Below are 21,438 nucleotides of genomic sequence, written 5' to 3'. Positions count from 1 at the left end.
TCCACGATTGCTTTTCCTTAGCCCATTGTAACCTTTTTTTTTTCTGTTTAGGTGTTAATGATGGCTTTCGTTTAGCTTTTCTGTATGTAAATCCCATTTCCTTTAGGCGGTTTCTTACAGTTCGGTCACAGACGTTGACTCCAGTTTCCTCCCATTCCTTCCTCATTTGTTTTGTTGTGCATTTTCGATTTTGAGACATATTGCTTTAAGTTTTCTGTCTTGACGCTTTGATGTCTTCCTTGGTCTACCAGTATGTTTGCCTTTAACAACCTTCCCATGTTTGTATTTGGTCTAGAGTTTAGACACAGCTGACTGTGAACAACCAACATCTTTTGCGTGATGATTTACCCTCTTTTAAGAGTTTGATAATCCTCTCCTTTGTTTCAATTGACATGTCTCGTGTTGGAGCCATGATTCATGTCAGTCCACTTGGTGCAACAGCTCTCCAAGGTGTGATCACTCCTTTTTAGATGCAGACTAACGAGCAGATCTGATTTGATGCAGGTGTTAGTTTTGGGGATGAAAATTTACAGGGTGATTCCATAATTTATTCCTCAGAATTGAGTGAGTCCATATTTTTTTCCCTCTGCTTGGTCTAAAAAAGTAACCGTTACTGACTGCCACAATTATTTTTCCTGATTTCTTATAGTGTTTATAGTGTAAAGCCAGGAAGTTGCCATTTGAAATGACTTTAGTTTTGTGTCATGTCTGTGATCTGCTTTTTTCTACAAAATTAAACAACTGAATGAACATCCTCCGAAGCCGGTGATTCCATAATTATTGCCAGGGGTTGTAATAAATATACACTCAACAAAAATATAAACGCAACACTTTTGGTTTTGCTCCCATTTTGTATGAGATGAACTCAAAGATCTAAAACTTTTTCCACATACACAATATCACCATTTCCCTCAAATATTGTTCACAAACCAGTCTAAATCTGTGATAGTGAGCACTTCTCCTTTGCTGAGATAATCCATCCCACCTCGCAGGTGTGCCATATCAAGATGCTGATTAGACACCATGATTAGTGCACAGGTGTGCCTTAGACTGCCCACAATAAAAGGCCACTCTGAAAGGTGCAGTTTTATCACACAGCACAATGCCACAGATGTCGCAAGATTTGAGGGAGCGTGCAATTGGCATGCTGACAGCAGGAATGTCAACCAGAGCTGTTGCTCGTGTATTGAATGTTCATTTCTCTACCATAAGTCGTCTCCAAAGCCGTTTCAGAGAATTTGGCAGTACATCCAACCAGCCTCACAATCGCAGACCACGTGTAACCACACCAGCCCAGGACCTCCACATCCAGCATGTTCACCTCCAAGATCATCTGAGACCAGCCACTCGGACAGCTGCTGAAACAATCGGTTTGCATAACCAAAGAATTTCTGCACAAACTGTCAGAAACCATCTCAGGGAAGCTCATCTGCATGCTCGTCGTCCTCATCGGGGTCTCGACCTGGCTCCAGTTTGTCGTCATAACCGACTTGAGTGGGCAAATGCTCACATTCGCTGGCATTTGGCACGTTGGAGAGGTGTTCTCTTCACGGATGATGCGAAGGAGATGTGTTGCACTGCATGAGGCAAATGGTGGTCACACCAGATACTGACTGGTATCCCCCCCCCAATAAAACAAAACTGCACCTTTCAGAGTGGCCTTTTATTGTGGACAGTCTAAGGCACACCTGTGCACTAATCATGGTGTCTAATCAGCATCTTGATATGGCACACCTGTGAGGTGGGATGGATTATCTCAGCAAAGGAGAAGTGCTCACTATCACAGATTTAGACTGGTTTGTGAACAATATTTGACGGAAATGGTGATATTGTGTATGTGGAAAAAGTTTTAGATCTTTGAGTTCATCTCATACAAAATGGGAGCAAAACCAAAAGTGTTGCGTTTATATTTTTGTTGAGTATATGTAGTCCCACTCAAATAAAGTGCATCCATGCAAGATAATTTAATTTAGCTGGAACTACATATATTTATTATATGGAAATCCAGGTCATAACTGAATTGAGTTCATCCAAAGAGCCATTTTTGGAGTATACAGTGTGATTTTCCAGCCAGACAGGGGTTTGAACTGAGGACTCTCTGGTCTCAAACCCACTGTGTAACCAGCAAACCACAACCTTCCTGACATTGATCACTCAATGGTCACCCAATGATCTCCATGTGTGTAAAGGAGGCCTTACGGGATGTGACACAGTAAAAGACGGGAAACAACATGGGGGGAAGATCACAGTGGACATCTTTTGCCCTGCACACCACCAGATCAAGTGTTGATTCGACAACTCATGGTCAAGTTGGAAAAGGACAAAATTCCAAGCCACAAAACCTCTTTAAAGTGTACCAGCATGTGAAAAATGTGCTCTTAGCACAAACCACAGGATGAAATTTACGAGTTAATTTCCTCTTATACCAACACTTCAACATTTCTTCCTCTTTTGCAATTAAATAATCTTGTAGCATACAAATCTGCATCCCATATGCTGAGGAATAAAATTATAGTGGTGCCAAAGAAAATTCTTTTTATGACTTAAATCTTAAAACAAACAAACCCAGAGGCTGTGCAGCTTTAAGGTCCCTTCTCTCCACTTCTACGTGATGCAACAGATATTATTTATTGCTCACTCCGGCTCTGGTGAGCGTGTCAGTGAGACAGCGACACTGTAAAATATAAAGTGAAGTGTTCTGCAGTCATTCCACTCCACAGTCAACATTCTCATAAACACCGCTGACTTTTCACGCTAGGAAGACAGGTGTGATAGAAAACTAACAGGTTACTGCTCTCTGTTTAATCAGTAGAAAAGTAGAAGATATTTTGTTGATATGAACTCTTTCTTGTCAGCAGATGCGCCCACAGTTGGTAACATTTAACCTTGATGAGTTTTGTTCGCTGACTGAGATGTCAGTGGCACATCTCACAGTACACTACAACACTGGGCCATTTTGAACTCTATGTTTTTGTTTCCTGTTACGTTAAAAAGCTGTTTTTCAGGTTTAGCTATTTCCTTTGAATTCAGTTTATTTACCTCATTTTTTCTTTACAAGCCAAGATTAAGTGGATATTTTTGTAGACTGAGTTTTTCTCCTCCTCTGCAGTGAATGATCACATCACTACTTTGTGGATTTTTTTTTTTTTTTTGTATTCTTCCTCTCACCGTCTAACCCTCTGATTCCTTGCAGTCTGCAACTGGTTGTACTCCACCTCCTTTGTGTCCTAGTCCTCCAGTGCCGTGGTTCCTCAGCACCTCCTTCGACTTTCCTTCTGGCCATCATTAATCATGCACATTTATCTGCTCCCTTGTACAATCATCATTTTCACTGTGTAAATAAATCTTGTCACTTCCTATGTAACCTGTCATTGCTCTCTGCATTTTGGGCCCAATCAGTCAGTTCCTTGGTCAACCAGAACAGTCGAGGTCTCGGTGAGGTGGGACTCCACCTGTGAGTGTTTTTAATTCCTTCTATTATTTTTAATAAATTTACTTACATAAAACACTACTTTGATCCACATATGTGCCATGACATAGATTTCTGCCACACAGGCAAATATTGAACAACTGGGAAAAAAAAGCCATCAGTTAACTCCCAGTGAAAACTTAGGACCTGGGAGGAAGATACACTGCAAAACTTAGTCTGCAGTGTATCTTCCTCCTAGGTGATGTTTTCTTGCTTCTGTAGCAATGCTTACCCTCAAGTTCCTAGTAGGTCCCAGTAAAGTACCTAGGACTTGGGTATCAGCAACAGTGCAACTGTGGTGGTTGTGGACAAAAACCTGCCTTGCCCCTTGGTGTCTATGGGCAGGGGTTGCTGGAATGTGCACTGTTCTCCCCATCAATCACCTTCTCCTGACAAATATTTTACAATCCATGCACAATGTTCCAGCCCAGAAGGGCTTCAAACACCATTAACAGTAAAAGCTATTTGGAGCTGGGATAAACAGAGCCTAGCCAACCAAGCAGACAGACTACTCTGGTAGGAATGACACAGTGAGTGCAAGCAAAGATGACTTGGGAGGGAAATGACTAATTCCTGCATTTCCTTCTTCTTTTATGCCTCCTCATCCCTTTTATGTCCCTTTGTGTAGTGTATCTGTGCTTAGTTATAACTGGGCTTCCATTTCAAACCTCTGCTCCTGCATTGTTAACAAACTAGACTCCCCGTGACACTTCCACCAATATGACACGACTTCTCAAACCAGTGCTGTTCACAGTTATTTAAACCTTGGTGCCAGCTACAAATCACCTATCATCAGTTGGGAACAGAACCACTGTAATCAAGGATGTCAATAACTGACTCACAGTTCTCACTGAAAAAACAGTTATTTTTCATTCAAATTGAAATGGTTGAAAATGCTGCTACTACACTTCTGACCAGGAGAAGGAGGTTTGGTCATATTAACCCAATTTTACCCCCCTCCACTGGCTTCCTGCCCGTGTGAGGTCAGATTTTAAGGTTTTGTTGAGAATCAATGTCGCGTGCCATGATTTCTGCAAGTTTTAATGTCAGCAAATCAGCAGTGCAACAAAGATTCACCATTATCACATTTCACATTCCCGTTTTAATTATTCTGATACAAGTACAAAGTGCATTAGTGCAGCATAGCCTGTGTGCATGCATGCATTGTTACGAGGTTATAATCGATTTTATCAGTGAATCGCGGAACTCTGAATGTAAGTGAATTGAACTGAAAGGCACCTAGAGAGTTCCACCCCTCGATATTATGTATGTAATGAGAGCACCTAATGCTAATTAGGCTAAGTCTTATGTTTGTTAGCCTCTTGCTATGTTGTTAGCTATGCATAGCTTATATACAGGACATGTTTTCAGTCAAGATGAAATAGCAGACATGAGATCTAAACATTCTGATATGAGATATCAAACATGAAATAAAAAGCTACAGTTTGTGTAGAATGGTTTTTGTTTTTTTTCTCTTTGAGGCGGTGGGAGGGGGTGGAAGCTAAATTCTGGGACTGTTAGTGAGGCAAAGGCCGATCAGCTGCATGTCATCTTTTTAGTATCCTGTTTATTACTCTGTTAGTTGCGGCTGATTGAGTTTTGCTCCATCTCTGTTTCGAGGTGCTGTTGATTAAGCCGTCACTGATGGTTGCAAAAGATTAAAGTGTCCACCTGGCAGACTGTTTTGTCTGGCCCGAAATGTCTGACTAAACTTTCACTTGTGATGAACTGTGGGTCACAATGCCCACTGAACTTTATCATGGGGACTTTACTACAGGTATGCTTATATCTGTTTTGCATGTTTGTCAATGTTTGGATAGGCTCCAGACCCCCCCCCCCCCCCGACCCTTAATTAGAGTAAGTGGGTATAGAAAATGAATGAATGCATGCTGGACAATTCTTTGTTGCATTTTGTTCAGCTGATTCTTGTTATTGTTAGAGTGGCCTAAGCAGTTAGTGCCCCCTTAGAGTCTGGTCTGCTTGAGGTTTCTTCCTTTAAAAAAAGAAAACAAAACAAAACACTTGAGGGAGTTTTTCCCGACCACTGTTGTATATGTGCTTGTTCAGGGAGGTTGGTAAGGTCGGACCTTTCCCTTGTGAGGCACCTTGGGGTGACTTATGCTGTGATTTGTTGCTATGCAAATAAATTAATTGAACTGAGGATCAGCACTGCAGACTCTAGAGGCCAGTGCAGCAGGCAGTCTTACCGATAGCAGTCTCCGGCATGGCAAACAACGTCTTCTCAGTGGCCACTCGAAACTGTCCGTGAACTGACAGGCCAACGCCCTACAGGTGGTGGAGAAGAACACCATCATGTACATGTACATGCACACAGAGAAAACATTACCAAATGCATATCTGAAAAAAGGGGGGGGGGGGGGAAAACCCAAACCCAAACTGACCTTTGAACTGTGTAATGGAGTGTGTGATTAATTTATGGGAGCTGAAGGTCACTGAGCTGCATTAACTCACTGATGTTTCCGTCACACTCTGGGTCTTATGTGTAGGTGTGAGTGACGTGCTATGAAGTTACCATGGAAATACCACCTACTTCATCAACACCTTACATGTAAGTGTTGAAAATATTATTTGATTATTATCTTGATCAAAAGTCATCATAATCAAACATCCTACTAATTTAGTCACTGTAAGAAAAGAAAAACAACAAGCAGAACATCCTCTGGTTCCACCTTCTGAAAATGAACATCTGCTGGTTCTCAGTTTTACATCACTGCAAACAGAATGTTTTTGGGGTTTTGAACTACGTACTTGTTGCACACAAAAAAGTAATTTGTAAATGTCAAAAGTATGTATTCTGAATCAATTTCTTATTTCTCAAAGCGGCCTCTGTCCAAAACACATGGTTCAAGAAGAGTGAGCTGTCACGCTCCTCTGTTACTGAACTACCATCAAGACAATTCAAGAATGAAGGACAACTCAGACAACTTCAAGGTGAAGTTTAGTAGAGAAAAGATTTACATTAAAAATAAAACAAACAACATCGCTGATATCCAGTGTCAGAAAAATGAAAATGGATTTAATTAGTACAGCAGATAAATGCAAACCTCATAAGAATCTTTCATTTTGTGATACAAGCACCAAATTTGGCACAGTTGTACTTCTTGGTGTACTTTTTTGCAGAGAAGCCGTTAGACACTTGAATTTACATGATGGCGGCCATTTTTCCAAGATGACACCCGGAAGTATGCATTTTTCAATCATATATTTGCACAATCTTGGTTTATTTCAATGTTGTACCCATTGAATATTATACTGTGGACTGGGGGGGGGATTTGAAATTAACTTCAGGCAATATTTTCATGCTTTTTAGGTGGACTGTATGTGTTTTAATAAGTCTACCTGTATGTTGTCAAATGTGTGTGTAGCAGAACGTGCGATAGCGTTTAGGGTGTAAGGGTTTAGCAGTAGAGTACGGGTCCAAGTCACTGCTTGTGCATGGTGATGGCCACACCCCCAGTTGAATGCACTGGCTTGTGGGCTAAACTAGGTAAGTGTAGAACACAAAGAGATTGTCTGTGATGGAGTTCATTTTGCTCGAAGACTGGAAACTTCCAGAACGGATTGTTGAACAGAGGAAACAAGGACTTCAGCATTAATGTGGCTAACAGCCTTTTTGAAGGAATGGACTTTTTGGAAGCATTTATACCAAATTCGGTGCTTGTATCATCAACTGATGATTCTTACACTTATCTGTTGTGCAATATCTCGTGTGCTGGTTGTGAGTCTCCATGACAATGGAGCCAAGAATGTTTAAACCTACAATGACTTTAACCTTGATGCACTTCCTGATGTAACTCTGCATTGCATGGAGGAAGGGCAGAGGTGGTCTTGAACCGGGTAACTTCTGCTTTGGAAGCTCGCTGACTATGAGAAAAACCTTTTTTCCAGCTGTAACTCTCCACTGGAGAACGCTCACATGCACATAAATAGCCCCTGGTGGTTTCTGGGGAAATGACCACAGCGAGTTAATCCCACTGTAGATGCTGTGACGCAGTCATCTTGTTTGCTTATTCTTTCTGTGCAGCTCTTATCCTTCCAAAGACAAACAGTGCAATTAATTTGTCGGAGCGACAATTCATCAGAGCAAAAGTAACAACAAGATTAGTGGTTTCATTTTTTAAAGAAAAGTCAAACAAGCGTGTTAATGTGCATTCAGGGTTGTGAGAGACAGCTGAGTGTTTGACACCATATGGTGCAGTCACTGGAGTTCAACGTCCCGTGAGAAAAGCCCGAAGCGACAATGTTTGTTGAATAATTTGTGCTGCTTACTATCACACGTTTTATCTTTTTCTGCTCCATCGTGTTCAGCTGATGAAGGGGTGTGGAAATAACGTGAGCTCAGCTGATGCGCTCCTGTCGGAGGACAGTGATGCTGACAGAAACCATGTGCGAGCTGTCTAGTGTGTGCAGCAGTTAAGAACAGGAGAGTTCTATATATGGAAAAGTCTGAGAGATGACGTGCTCACTGTCTCCAGATCTGCTCTGATTGTCAAAGTACAACTCCCATGTGAAAGCAGCACTGACGCATCCAAAAAAAACCTCCAGATTCAAGGCATGCTGTTGGCAGGTCACTCACACACACACACACACACACACACACACACACAAACTCTCACAGTTTAAATGCCTAGAATTAGAAAAAGTGCACACTGACACATTATCAATCACTTCATATGACTGCACTGCCTTTTGCACGAGTTCCCACATACCAGGGCTACATTCAAATACTCAGACTGGTTTACCATATCGTCAGCATAAAGCAGCATCTCACAGTCCATAGTAAGGAATCAGGATGCTCAGTAGGCATTTGGCAGTATTCCACCGGTACATCAATGACCTCCTACCTCTATTGTGTGCAAACGGACGACACTACGCTATCTCATGATGCAGCTGGACATTTCCAAGCAAAGACCTTCCTGAGAAAACTCAAAGAAGATAGTGGACAATCATCAAAACTGTAGTGGTGTCTGCACAGCTGTGGCCTTGCACAAATATAGATCAAAAACTTAAATCTTCTTTTACAACAGCAATTTTTGTTACACCACATGTGGGTATGTACGCATGCATCATCGGGAAACACCAGAGTCTAAGGGCAGCAGGGTTCTAGCTATGAAGGGAGGCTCCAGCAGGTACTGCAAATTTGTGCCCGGCTCTCGGGTTCAAACTTGCTGTGCCAACCAGTGTGGATATTCCCAAAAAATAACAAACATGACTTCGTGATGAGGTACGTGGAAATCCCTTCCGGGATTTCAATTTCAATGTCATCAGATTATAAAAGTGCCAAGTCACAACAAAAGTCACCTCAAGGCGCCGCACATAGAATAGTTCAAAGTAAAATTTAAACTGAGTAAAAACAGAAATAGAAAAAACCCCCCCCCAAAAATCAAATATATAATTAAAAAAACACAAGTAAAAGAACAGATAAGAAAAATAAAAAACTATTCCTATGAAAGAGAATAATATGTTTTAAGTCTTAATTTAAAAATGTCCATGGACTCAGACTGTCTCACGGACGCAGGAAAACTGTTCCAGAGAGTAGGTGCACAATAAGAAAAAGCTTTGACCAGCCGACTTCTACACCCTGGGAACACATAATAGTCCCGCATCCCACGACTGCAAAGCCCGGGCCGGCACGTAGGGTTTCATCAGGTCGGCCATATAAAAAGGCGCCAGTGCATGGACAACCTTATAGGTTAAACCGGGAAACTTCACCCGGCCCGGACACGGAAAGGATTGACAGATTGATAGCTTTATCCTTATAGGTTAGCCTGGTTCTGCTGGAGGTTTCTTCCTGTTAAAAGGGAGTTTTCCTTCCCACTGTCGCCAAGTGCTTGCTCATAGGGGGTCGTTTTGACCGTTGGGGTTTTTCTGTAATTATTGTATGGCTTTTGCCTTACAATATAAAGCGCCTTGGGGCGACTGTTTGTTGTGATTTGGCGCTATATAAATAAAATTGATTTGATTTGATTTAAAAACTGATCTCTTACGCATTCATGGAAATCTGTCGCATCACAAAGCACTGAGAATGTCTCGAATTGCTACGAGATCCGGATGTGAAATTGTGGGATAGTGTAACCTCTAGCCTTCCCCAAAGCGACACATGTTCGCCCCAACGTATCGAGTCACATTAAGCTTATCTAAACATTTTGTGAAAGGTTAAACTACAAGAAAGCACGTTTTGGCAATTATCGTCTACATTCACACATGCACGGGAGTGACAACTGAGGACTTGTGTTTGTTTATTTGGATTTGAAATTCTGCAGAAGGTTCTTTGTCATGGCACAACAGTAGCTTGAGGACTACTTTGGTGGGGAAAAGATAAAATGGAAACGAAGAGAGGAGGAGAATGAGGAGATGTGTGGGGATGTTCAGACTTGTGTAACAATACGACTTGTGTATACAATAAAATACACTCAATGAAGCACAAACAGTTTAATTTCATGTAGTAACTAATTTATATTATTAACTTAGACTTTGATAGAAACAAGCAAAAAAGAACTTTGACGTTACAAATACGTACTACAACAAAAATGTCTTTTTTTTCTCCATTATTCTTGCTTTCAATGCATCTAAAACCACTCAAAATGAGTTAAAATAGGGCTTGCCAATAACATTTTAGAGGTATAAAACCCCATTAAAATGGTCTTAGCTAGAACCCTGAAGGACAGGTAAGATGGTGGTGGTGTGATAAGTCTGTACTGTGTCCACCAGTCGCTCGCCTACTTATAGCACGTACCGCAGTAACGGATGGGGAGTAGGTTGCTCAGAATGTCAGTTCTAGAACTGACTAAATTTACACTGCTGCTATTCGCCACAAGACGCATTTACAGCCTGATGAATCCAGAGCTTGTGCACAGTTTCTTGTGACAGTGAGTACTGAGCACAAGAGTTCTACACTGTCATATACACTGAAGTACTTTTAAACAGATGTTGCACATTCTTTCAGCTGCAATTAGTCACTGGTGCTTCTTAAACTCTTACAGATTTCTCTAAATTCATATAGAAAAACCTAAATGGACACTTTCACGTTGGGGTTGCAAGATTCCAGTATGTGTGAAAAGCACAGCCTAAGATTTGCAAAGGAACCCACCAGGAATTCTTTGTTTTAAGAGGTCAGTGGTTTTCCATCCTCTTGTTCCATCAATGTTTGGTTCACATCCAGTAAACCACACATCCTAATGAGGGCTGGCTAACACTTTCAGCGGCCCTCCACATCCTCCTCCAGTGTAAACTAACAGCGCTAGACTGTAAATATCACAATAGCACAAGCGATAAACGTGTTCCTGTTCACGTTTGCATGTTTCCACTCCACACAGAGGCATCTGCCAACATCTGCTTATATGGTGCTTGGTGGCAATGTGACATTAAAGAATCTGTCATTCAAAAGGGTACACGCTATAATGATTACAAACTGTTTCCAGTGCAGAAGGTTCCTGGTTCAAGACCATCATTGAGCAGACATCAGACAGAGAACTTTCCAGAAGGTTGTTGTGTCCTGTCCTTGTTCGTAGTGTTCCAGCAGGCGTCCAGTCGACGATATCCTAGGTTTAAGGATATGATTCCTTCTTTATGTTCTCTAATGTCATATACCAACACAGAGCAGAGTAGCTACCTAAACTCTGTAAGGGAGCTAGAGTATCTCGTCAATAGTTTTACATCCTCATTGAAGACAACTTTGGATGCTGTAGCTCCTCTGAAAAAGAGAGCTTTAAATCAGAAGTGTCTGACTCCGTGGTATAACTCACAAACTCGTAGCTTAAAGCAGATAACCCGTAAGTTGGAGAGGAAATGGCGTCTCACTAATTTAGAAGATCTTCACTTAGCCTGGAAAAAGAGTTTGTTGCTCTATAAGAAAGCCCTCCGTGAAGCTAGGACATCTTTCTACTCATCACTAATTGAAGAAAATAAGAACAACCCCAGGTTTCTTTTCAGCACTGTAGCCAGGCTGACAAAGAGTCAGAGCTCTATTGAGCTGAGTATTCCATTAACTTTAACTAGTGATGACTTCATGACTTTCTTTGCTAACAAAATTTTGACTATTAGAGAAAAAATTACTCATAACCATCCCAAAGATGTATCGTTATCTTTGGCTGCTTTCAGTGATGCCGGTATTTGGTTAGACTCTTTCTCTCCGATTGTTCTGTCTGAGTTATTTTCATTAGTTACTTCATCCAAACCATCAACATGCTTATTAGACCCCATTCCTGCCAGGCTGCTCAAGGAAGTCCTACCATTATTTAATGCTTCAATCTTAAATATGATCAATCTATCTTTGTTAGTTGGTTATGTACCACAGGCCTTTAAAGTGGCAGCAATTAAACCATTACTTAAAAAGCCATCACTTGACCCAGCTATCTTAGCTAATTATAGGCCAATCTCCAACCTTCCTTTTCTCTCAAAGATTCTTGAGAGGGTAGTTGTAAAACAGCTAACTGATCACCTGCAGAGGAATGGTCTATTTGAAGAGTTTCAGTCAGGTTTTAGAATTCATCATAGTACAGAAACAGCATTAGTGAAGGTTACAAATGATCTTCTTATGGCTTCGGACAGTGGACTTATCTCTGTGCTTGTTCTGTTGGACCTCAGTGCTGCTTTTGATACTGTTGACCATAAAATTTTATTACAGAGATTAGAGCATGTCATAGGTATTAAAGGCACTGCGCTGCGGTGGTTTGAATCATATTTGTCTAATAGATTACAGTTTGTTCATGTAAATGGGGAATCTTCTTCACAGACTAAAGTTAATTATGGAGTTCCACAAGGTTCTGTGCTAGGACCAATTTTATTCACTTTATACATGCTTCCCTTGGGCAGTATTATTAGACGGTATTGCTTAAATTTTCATTGTTACGCAGATGATACCCAGCTTTATCTATCCATGAAGCCAGAGGATACACACCAATTAGCTAAACTGCAGGATTGTCTTACAGACATAAAGACATGGATGACCTCTAATTTCCTGCTTTTAAACTCAGATAAAACTGAAGTTATTGTACTTGGCCCCACAAATCTTAGAAGCATGGTGTCTAACCAGATCGTTACTCTGGATGGCATTTCCCTGATCTCTAGTAATACTGTGAGAAATCTTGGAGTTATTTTTGATCAGGATATGTCATTCAAAGCGCATATTAAACAAATATGTAGGACTGCCTTTTTGCATTTACGCAATATCTCTAAAATCAGAAAGGTCTTGTCTCAGAGTGATGCTGAAAAACTAATTCATGCATTTATTTCCTCTAGGCTGGACTATTGTAATTCATTATTATCACGTTGTCCTAAAAGTTCCCTAAAAAGCCTTCAGTTGGTTCAGAATGCTGCAGCTAGAGTACTGACGGGGACTAGCAGGAGAGAGCATATCTCACCCGTGTTGGCCTCTCTTCATTGGCTTCCTGTTAATTCTAGAATAGAATTTAAAATTCTTCTTCTTACTTATAAGGTTTTGAATAATCAGGTCCCATCCTATCTTAGGGACCTCGTAGTACCATATTACCCCATTAGAGCGCTTCGCTCTCAGACTGCGGGCTTACTTGTAGTTCCTAGGGTTTGTAAGAGTAGAATGGGAGGCAGAGCGTTTAGCTTTCAGGCTCCTCTCCTGTGGAACCAGCTCCCAATTCAGATCAGGGAGACAGATACCCTCTCTACTTTTAAGATTAGGCTTAAAACTTTCCTTTTCGCTAAGGCTTATAGTTAGGGCTGGATCGGGTGACCCTGGACCATCCCTTGGTTATGTTGCTTTAGATGTAGACTGTGGGGGGGTTCCCATGATGCACTGTTTCTTTCTTTTTTTTGGTCCGTATGCATCACTCTGCATTTAATCATTAGTGATCGATCTCTGCCCCCCTTCTCGGCATGTCTTTTTCCTGGTTCTTTCCCTCAGCCCCAACCAGTCTCAGCAGAAGACTGCCCCTCCCTGAGCCTGGTTCTGCTGGAGGTTTCTTCCTGTTAAAAGGGAGTTTTTCCTTCCCACTGTGGCCAAGTGCTTGCTCATAGGGGGTCGTTTTGACCGTTGGGGTTTTTCATGGTTATTGTATGGCCTTGCCTTGCAATATGGAGCGCCTTGGGGCAACTGTTTGCTGTGATCTGGCGCTATATAAGAAAAAAGTTGATTGATTGATCTGCAGCATAAAAACTGTCACAGCAGAATTCTGTATTAACCTTCACAAAGCTAGTCATTGTCCTGGAACACCTCCTGTTTCTTGCACAATAATCTTATAAAAAAAAAAAAAAAAAAAAAAGAGGACATTTCAACATAAACTTCAATTCCACTACCAGGGCACAGTGATGACATCATCACAGCCCTACTGGTTTCTGACAGTAAACCGAACATTTTAGGGTTTTGGATAAAATATATTTGAGGATGTCATCTTGGGCTTTCAAAAACAGTACTATATTCTTCATCATCTTCTGGACCAAACAGGGAAATAATCAGATTAAATAACAATGATGTGTTAGAATGTTCCGTCTTTGTGTCTCAGAAGAAGAAAATCTGCATAAATTTTTCTTTTACTCCAATGAACATCTTTTTAATTTTTTGCCACTTTGTAGCCTTTATAGTGTTGGGATTTTTTATTTATTTATTTGTAAAATAAATATTTTTATGACAAAGTATTTAGATACAAGACTGAAAGTTCTAGGTACACTCAACAAAAATATAAACGCAACACTTTTGGTTTTGCTCCCATTTTGTATGAGATGAACTCAAAGATCTAAAACTTTTTCCACATACACAATATCACCATTTCCCTCAAATATTGTTCACAAACCAGTCTAAATCTGTGATCGTGAGCACTTCTCCTTTGCTGAGATAATCCATCCCACCTCACAGGTGTGCCATATCAAGATGCTGATTAGACACCATGATTAGTGCACAGGTGTGCCTTAGACTGCCCACAATAAAAGGCCACTCTGAAAGGTGCAGTTTTGTTTTATTGGGGGGGATACCAGTCAGTATCTGGTGTGACCACCATTTGCCTCATGCAGTGCAACACATCTCCTTCACATAGAGTTGATCAGGTTGCCAATTGTGGCCTGTGGAATGTTGGTCCACTCCTCTTCAATGGCTGTGTGAAGTTGCTGGATATTGGCAGGAACTGGTACACGCTGTCATATACGCCGGTCCAGAGCATCCCAAACATGCTCAATGGGTGACATGTCCGGTGAGTATGCCGGCCATGCAAGAACTGGGACATTTTCAGCTTCCAAGAATTGTGTACAGATCCTTGCAACATGGGGCCGTGCATTATCCTGCTGCAACATGAGGTGATGTTCTTGGATGTATGGCACAACAATGGGCCTCAGGATCTTCTCACGGTATCTCTGTGCATTCAAAATGCCATCAATAAAATGCACCTGTGTTCTTCATCCATAACAGACGCCTGCCCATACCATAACCCCACCGCCACCATGGGCCACTCGATCCACAACACTGACATCAGAAAACCGCTCACCCACACGACGCCACACACGCTGTCTGCCATCTGCCCTGAACAGTGTGAACCGGGATTCATCCGTGAAGAGAACACCTCTCCAACGTGCCAAACGCCAGCGAATGTGAGCATTTGCCCACTCAAGTCGGTTATGCAAACCGATTGTTTCAGCAGCTGTCCGAGTGGCTGGTCTCAGACGATCTTGGAGGTGAACATGCTGGATGTGGAGGTCCTGGGCTGGTGTGGTTATACGTGGTCTGTGGTTGTGAGGCTGGTTGGATGTACTGCCAAATTCTCTGAAACGCCTTTGGAGACGACTTATGGTAGAGAAACGAACATTCAATACACGAGCAACAGCTCTGGTTGACATTCCTGCTGTCAGCATGCCAATTGCACGCTCCCTCAAATCTTGTGACATCTGTGGCATTGTGCTGTGTGATAAAACTGCACCTTTCAGAGTGGCCTTTTATTGTGGGCAGTCTAAGGCACACCTGTGCACTAATCATGGTGTCTAATCAGCATCTTGATATGGCACACCTGTGAGGTGGGATGGATTATCTCAGCAAAGGAGAAGTGCTCACTATCACAGATTTAGACTGGTTTGTGAACAATATTTGAGGGAAATGGTGATATTGTGTATGTGGAAAAAGTTTTAGATCTTTGAGTTCATCTCATACAAAATGGGAGCAAAAGCAAAAGTGTTGTGTTTATATTTTTGTTGAGTGTATGATTTATGTTTATGATTTACTGGTAAATTAAATAAAGGATAATAAACTATTATCCTTTATCAATCTATTCAACAGATATAATAATAAAAATCAACAGATTAGTCGATTGCAAAATTAATCAGTTGCAGCCCTACTGGACATAGAGACTGACAATAAGACAGATACAGTTAAAATGTTTCAGCCTGACGAGGTGGATAATAAAAATGAACTCAGGATCTGTGTGCAAACTGAGCACAGAGATCTCATCCCTTCCAGCTGCCAAATCACGTTTTAACTGTCTGCTCTATCGTCAGCTCGCTCCGCTAGGACAACTGTGCACAGCGGAGGTTTGTTTGGTCTCTAGCAACCAGATCATTTCAATCCTCTGTGGTCATTTCTCATGCAGTCTTAAGACAAACCCAGCAGCATGGTTTGTTTCCACCAACAGCAGAGTGTGTCATGTGCAATCACACCGTCACTGGTACTACAAAAGGTACTGCAGATTCAGCTCTGTATCTTTGGGTTCTGATAGATTCCGGTAGGGACCAATGAATCTGTTAGTTCTGATTTATTTCTCTCATCATAGAATCTTTTCACATAATAATCTGCTTTGATATGTTAGTTTACAAAGAAATGCGGGTGCAGTGAGACGTTTTCCGGGTTTGTTCAAGCAGGTACATTTAAAACAGGCCTTTTGATTGCATGTGATTTATCAAGTCCCGCTGGCCATTAAGGCCACAGTTGCTTATTAATTAATTTAGAATCTAAAGCTGTCCCGGCAGCTGACGGAGCATATTTATAACCAACCAAGCAATCATACCATCCTCCAGCTTTTTTGTGACGGAAACTACGTTATGAAGTGTTTCCTGTACAAAACACACAGTCAACCAATCATATGACACTAACACACACACAGACACACACCACATGTAACAGATGACCTTGATGCTGCTCAGACAGAAAGTCTGAATGAAATTTGCAGCACAGGAGCTAAAAAAAAACCCAAACTGATCTAAAACTCACTCTGATCAGAGGAAATCAATGACAGTCTTTGGACATTAAAGTGATCCCTGATAACTGTGTTTGTAAAACCTGCTCAGTGACATCATTTGTTGAGGGACAAAAGTAGATATTCAAGCATCAGCTGTATCTGACATCTGGAGGCAAAAAAAAACAAAAAAACAGAAGCAAGCAACGTGCTTTGTCACTTCATATTTCATCCAATCTTGAGCCACCTTGCCAGCGGCAGCAGGTGACAATAGAAATCATTTTCTACTGACACCTAGTGGCATTGCAGCAAACCTATCAAGGGGTAAAGTGGTGAAACAAGGATTTAGGGGCTCCAAAATGTACAAATATCTACTCCAACACAAAGCATAAAGATGCTGCATGAAAAGTATCACAAGCTCAAAACAAAATACAAATAATGAATATTTATAAGTGCAGTGGTAAGAATTATCGACACGAGTACCTGCAGTGTTTACAAGGATATCTTGAGCAGGCGCAGAAGTGGTTTTTCATTGGATTGAGGAAAGCAGACTTTCTTCTTACCATGCAGATGCTAAGCTAAGCATAGCGATGTGTTTGAGTGGACACACAGATTGTTCTGTGGTCTGCTGGTGTGGTCGGCTCCATGCTCCGAGAAGAAACGCCTTTCTAACTTTAAGTAACATTTCAAATGACTGATATATTTAGGTGTCATATAGTAAAACAAATAATGAATGTGCAGAGTAAAGAATATTTTCATGAATATTTTCTTTCCATTGCACAAACAGAAAACATTCATAATTTGTTTTATATGACACCTAAATAGATCAGTCTTGATTTTCTTTATTTTTGTTTAACTTATAAAGATGTTTCTTTGAGGAAGAGGAAATCCAAAGCAGAGTAGGCTCTGTGTCCAACCATCAGTCCATTCCAGCCTACAGGCAATTCACAGGCCGCTAAGTTTAGCTTAACACCTGTGTGGAAACACATACCTGCTTCCCTCAATTTAACACGAAAAGAAGTCCTACAGCCATCAGGGATGTTGGATTTAGCTTCCTTGTATCATGGAAACATTTTTACGAAAAGCTAATGGAAGCATTCAACACAGTGAAACATATAACACAAAAATGCATGATAGGACTAAAATGCACAGTAAAGAGAAATAAAATGCACAGTACATGACATCACTCATACAATGGAACAAATAATGAATGTCACCTGACATACAATCTACCAATCAAATGACGAGGACCTTTTAAGCCGTGACATAATACGATATAACCTATACTTGGCTGACATGTCTTGATGACTTAGAAATGTACCAATTTATACACACACACACACACATATATATATATATATGTATATATATATATATATATATATGCAGAGAGAGAAATATTATAATAATAATAATAAGGAACTAAACAAGTGTACTCACCCCTCCCATTGTTATTCCATCAATAAGAGCAATAAATGGTTTCTTGCAGGTTCCTTAAAGTATAAAATGTGTCAAATTAAGATGGAAAAACCTAAATTAAAAATCCAGTGCAATGTACAAAAGTGACACTATATCAGTGATATAGAAGTGATGTATCAGGTGTGCGTGTTGTCGGTACCTATAGCGTTATTCAGGATGTATTCCTCACGGAAAAAGTCCTGAGCAAGAGAGCCTCCAACCTTCCCCGCTTCTGTGACCGCTGTGAGAACACAAATAAATGAAGCACAACGTTCCCCCAGTCAAATCACTGAATGGGAAATCTACTCAGACCTCAGCCGCTCACCTCTGATGTCTCCACCAGCACAAAAAGCCTTTCCTCCCACGCCTTTTATCATGACAATGCACGTCTCATTATCTTCCTCCCATTCCTAAAATCATTAAAAACACACATACAAGTTGCCTATAAGGGCAGGGACACAGCTGTAAGTTGATTTTTGGCTGTCAGCAATCATATTTTTACCAAAAGTTAATTTCTCAAATGAATGAACAGCCAAAACTTTGCTGCACATTTAAGCAGCTTTTGTTGCCATCTAGAGGGCAATGTGAACATTTCAGGGCTTCTGGTACATTTACTACTTTAAACCAAAAATTCAGTTTAAAAAAAGGGCATTTTAAAATGCCAGAAATGCATGATATATTTTTTTTTATTTTTTGGCAAGCAGATCTTTGAATATTAATTTATAAAAATTTTGATTTTTGAGAGCTTTACAGTTCTTGAGTTTTAGGATGTGGAAGGTTTTGCCGTACAGACGGACATAAGGACAGTAATTTCTCTTCACAAGCACAATTTACAGTTGTGAATTAAAAAAATGTGATTAGCAACTTTTGTGGACATGTCTTTATGTTTTTTTGTCAAAATTCTGGCAGCAGCACTTTGAGCGAATTGACGACCCCTACTGTTGGACTGCGGTAAGTCAGACAATAGGACTGCAATAATCCATTCTAGAAGAGACAAATGCATGGGTTAGAGCCTCTGAAGTTGACTGACAGGATGGGACGAATCTTTGCGATGTTACAAAGGTGGAAGAAAGCAGTCCTTGTGATTTCTGTGATGTGTCGGTCAAAGGACAATGAGGATCAAACATCACCCCAAGGTTCCTCACGTTGTCAGTGTGATGTATGACGCACGGGTTTAAGTTAAGCATTAGCTGGTCAAACTGATGCCGTGTCTGTCTGGACCAAGGACCATTATTTCAGTCTTCTGTTATGGTCTGGACGCAGGTTGAGAAGCGGTCCAGTGTCTGACTGAACCCAGCACTAAATAACCAGAAGCAGTTCCAAAAGAAAAATTTATTTTCTTCCCACTGTGCTGTACACAAAATACAAAATAAATGAGTCTGGTGGGGTGAAGAGGCGGCGCGCTCTCCCAGCGCCTCAACGGATCAGAGCCCGAACGTTCTGGACTCAGGAGTTCCGCCGACACCCCCCAGGTGGCTTTTCCCAAGACTGTACTCTGTGAAGGAGGAACAGAGGTGAGGTTATTCAGTACTTATATCAAGAAACACTATTTAGAGGCACTCTTATCAGCAACACGTTCAGGACTGATTTCAGGCTTAATTCAAAAGAACAGCTGCTCACAGCTTGTGGAGGATTATCAATCCGCACGCCACAGCCGCGAGGAGCAAACGAGCAATTCTCTTCAATACTTAAATTTAGCTGCGCAACAACGCAACATTATATTCACGGATAAGCTTTTAAGGATAATCACCTCTGACGTGTGCTGACAGCGCTTGCCTCTCACCCTCGTCCTCCTTCACAGGCGCAATGTCAGCTTCTGGAGCGGCCCTCAGCGTCCTCAAATGATCGTCACACGGTCGTATTCTCCGGCCCCTAAGCCCAGATCACTGCTGGCTTAAATGCAGTTCTTCATCTCTTCATTGGTACCAGCTGAGAGTCCTTAGAACTGCACGCGAATGTCACAGGTGTCGTAAATCGTCCCGATTAGAGAATCGCACGTGAGTGCAACAGGTGCAGCAGATCACCGTGACAGAGGTGAGAGACTCTTCTGCAACACATTCTCCCCAGAGATCAGCCCCAAACCACCTGGGAAGGAAAACAAACACAAAAACCGCAAAACAGTGTCCAGCCAAGCCCCCCAACACACAACATCTTCTCCGAATTTAAAAGCAAGGAATTACATTTCTGTCAGAAAATAAGAAATTACAATTCTGAACTTCAGGCCTGACAGTTGTGTTGACTTGTTCTCCTCAGTAAGTCTTTGAGTTCACACAGAAGCGGAGGTTAACTTGACTCAACTTTGCATCACAATTAGCAACTCAGATTTGGTTCAGATAAAACTAACAGCATAACTCAGAAAAGCAAGCTGATTTAATTGCATGCTTCCTAAAGATGGGAAAAAACCTTAAAGATCTTTTGCAACAGGTGGTATTACATTTTTTTTAGAATCCAGAGATGTTCAATCAGATTCAGGTCTGGGCTCTGGCTGGGCCACTCAAGGACATTCACAGAGTTGTCCTGAAGACACTCCTTTGATATCCTGGCTGTGTGCTTAGGGTCATTGTCCTACTGAAAGATGAACCATCGCCCCAGTCTGAGGTCAAGAGCGCTCTGGAGCAGGTTTTCATCCAGGATGTCTCTGTACATGGCTGCATTCATCTTTCCCTCAATCCTGACTAGTCTCCCAGTTCCTGCTGCTGAAAAACATCCCCACAGCATGATGCTGCCACCACTATGCTTCACTGTAGGGATGGTGCCTGGTTTCCTCCAAACATGACACCAAAGAGTTCAATCTTTGTCTCATCAGACCAGAGAATTTTGTTTCTTCTGGTCTGAGAGTCCTTCAGATGTCTTTTGTCAAACTCCAGGCTGTGAATATTAATGTACATGTGATTTCTTAGTTTATATATACGAGGTCTATTAGAAAAGTATCCGACCTTATTTAAAAAAAAAAACAAACATATGGATTTGAATCACGTGTGCTTGCGTGAGCCAACCTTGAACCTTCATGCGCATGCGTGATTTTTTTCACGCCTGTTGGTTGCGTCATTCGCCTGTGAGCAGGCTTTGAGTGAGGAGTGGTCCAGCCCTCTCGGTGGATTTTCTTTGTCAGGGAAATGGCTGAGAGACTGCTACTTTGCTTGATCAAATTTTTTTTAGAAACTGTGAGGCACATCCATGTGGACACCATTCGAGAAATTCAGGTGGTTTTTGGTGAAAATTTTATGGGCTTCAAAGACATTAAGGGATGTTACTGTCGCTTTAAGGACGCCCTCAGCAGCTGTGGGGCGCGCCGCGCTCCAGCTGCCATCGACGGGCTGAGCGACCATTTCATTTCTAAACGGATCGCTCTGTGGATCCGTGACCATC

At 41.4% G+C, this 21,438-nt stretch overlaps 1 protein-coding gene across 3 annotated transcripts in view; it reads right to left on the bottom strand.

Annotated features, from left to right (window-relative positions):
• The window catches only part of hibch (3-hydroxyisobutyryl-CoA hydrolase), a 48,215-nt gene that overhangs the window by 16,249 nt on the left and 10,528 nt on the right, over positions 1 to 21,438 (bottom strand). For all 3 annotated transcript variants that reach the window (XM_034186880.1, XM_034186878.1, XM_034186879.1), the window contains 4 exons: positions 18,395 to 18,479; positions 18,230 to 18,310; positions 18,052 to 18,104; positions 5,677 to 5,755 (listed from right to left, as the gene is read on the bottom strand). In XM_034186880.1, the coding sequence (XP_034042771.1) occupies positions 5,677 to 5,755; positions 18,052 to 18,104; positions 18,230 to 18,310; positions 18,395 to 18,479 (298 nt within the window). The remainder of the gene's footprint in view (positions 1 to 5,676; positions 5,756 to 18,051; positions 18,105 to 18,229; positions 18,311 to 18,394; positions 18,480 to 21,438) is intronic.

Source organism: Thalassophryne amazonica, chromosome 14 (genome assembly GCF_902500255.1).
Source record: "Thalassophryne amazonica chromosome 14, fThaAma1.1, whole genome shotgun sequence".
Classification (NCBI taxonomy): Eukaryota; Metazoa; Chordata; class Actinopteri; order Batrachoidiformes; family Batrachoididae; genus Thalassophryne; species Thalassophryne amazonica.
Note: the sequence above shows the minus strand (reverse complement) of the source record. Positions and strands in the feature narration are given on the sequence as shown.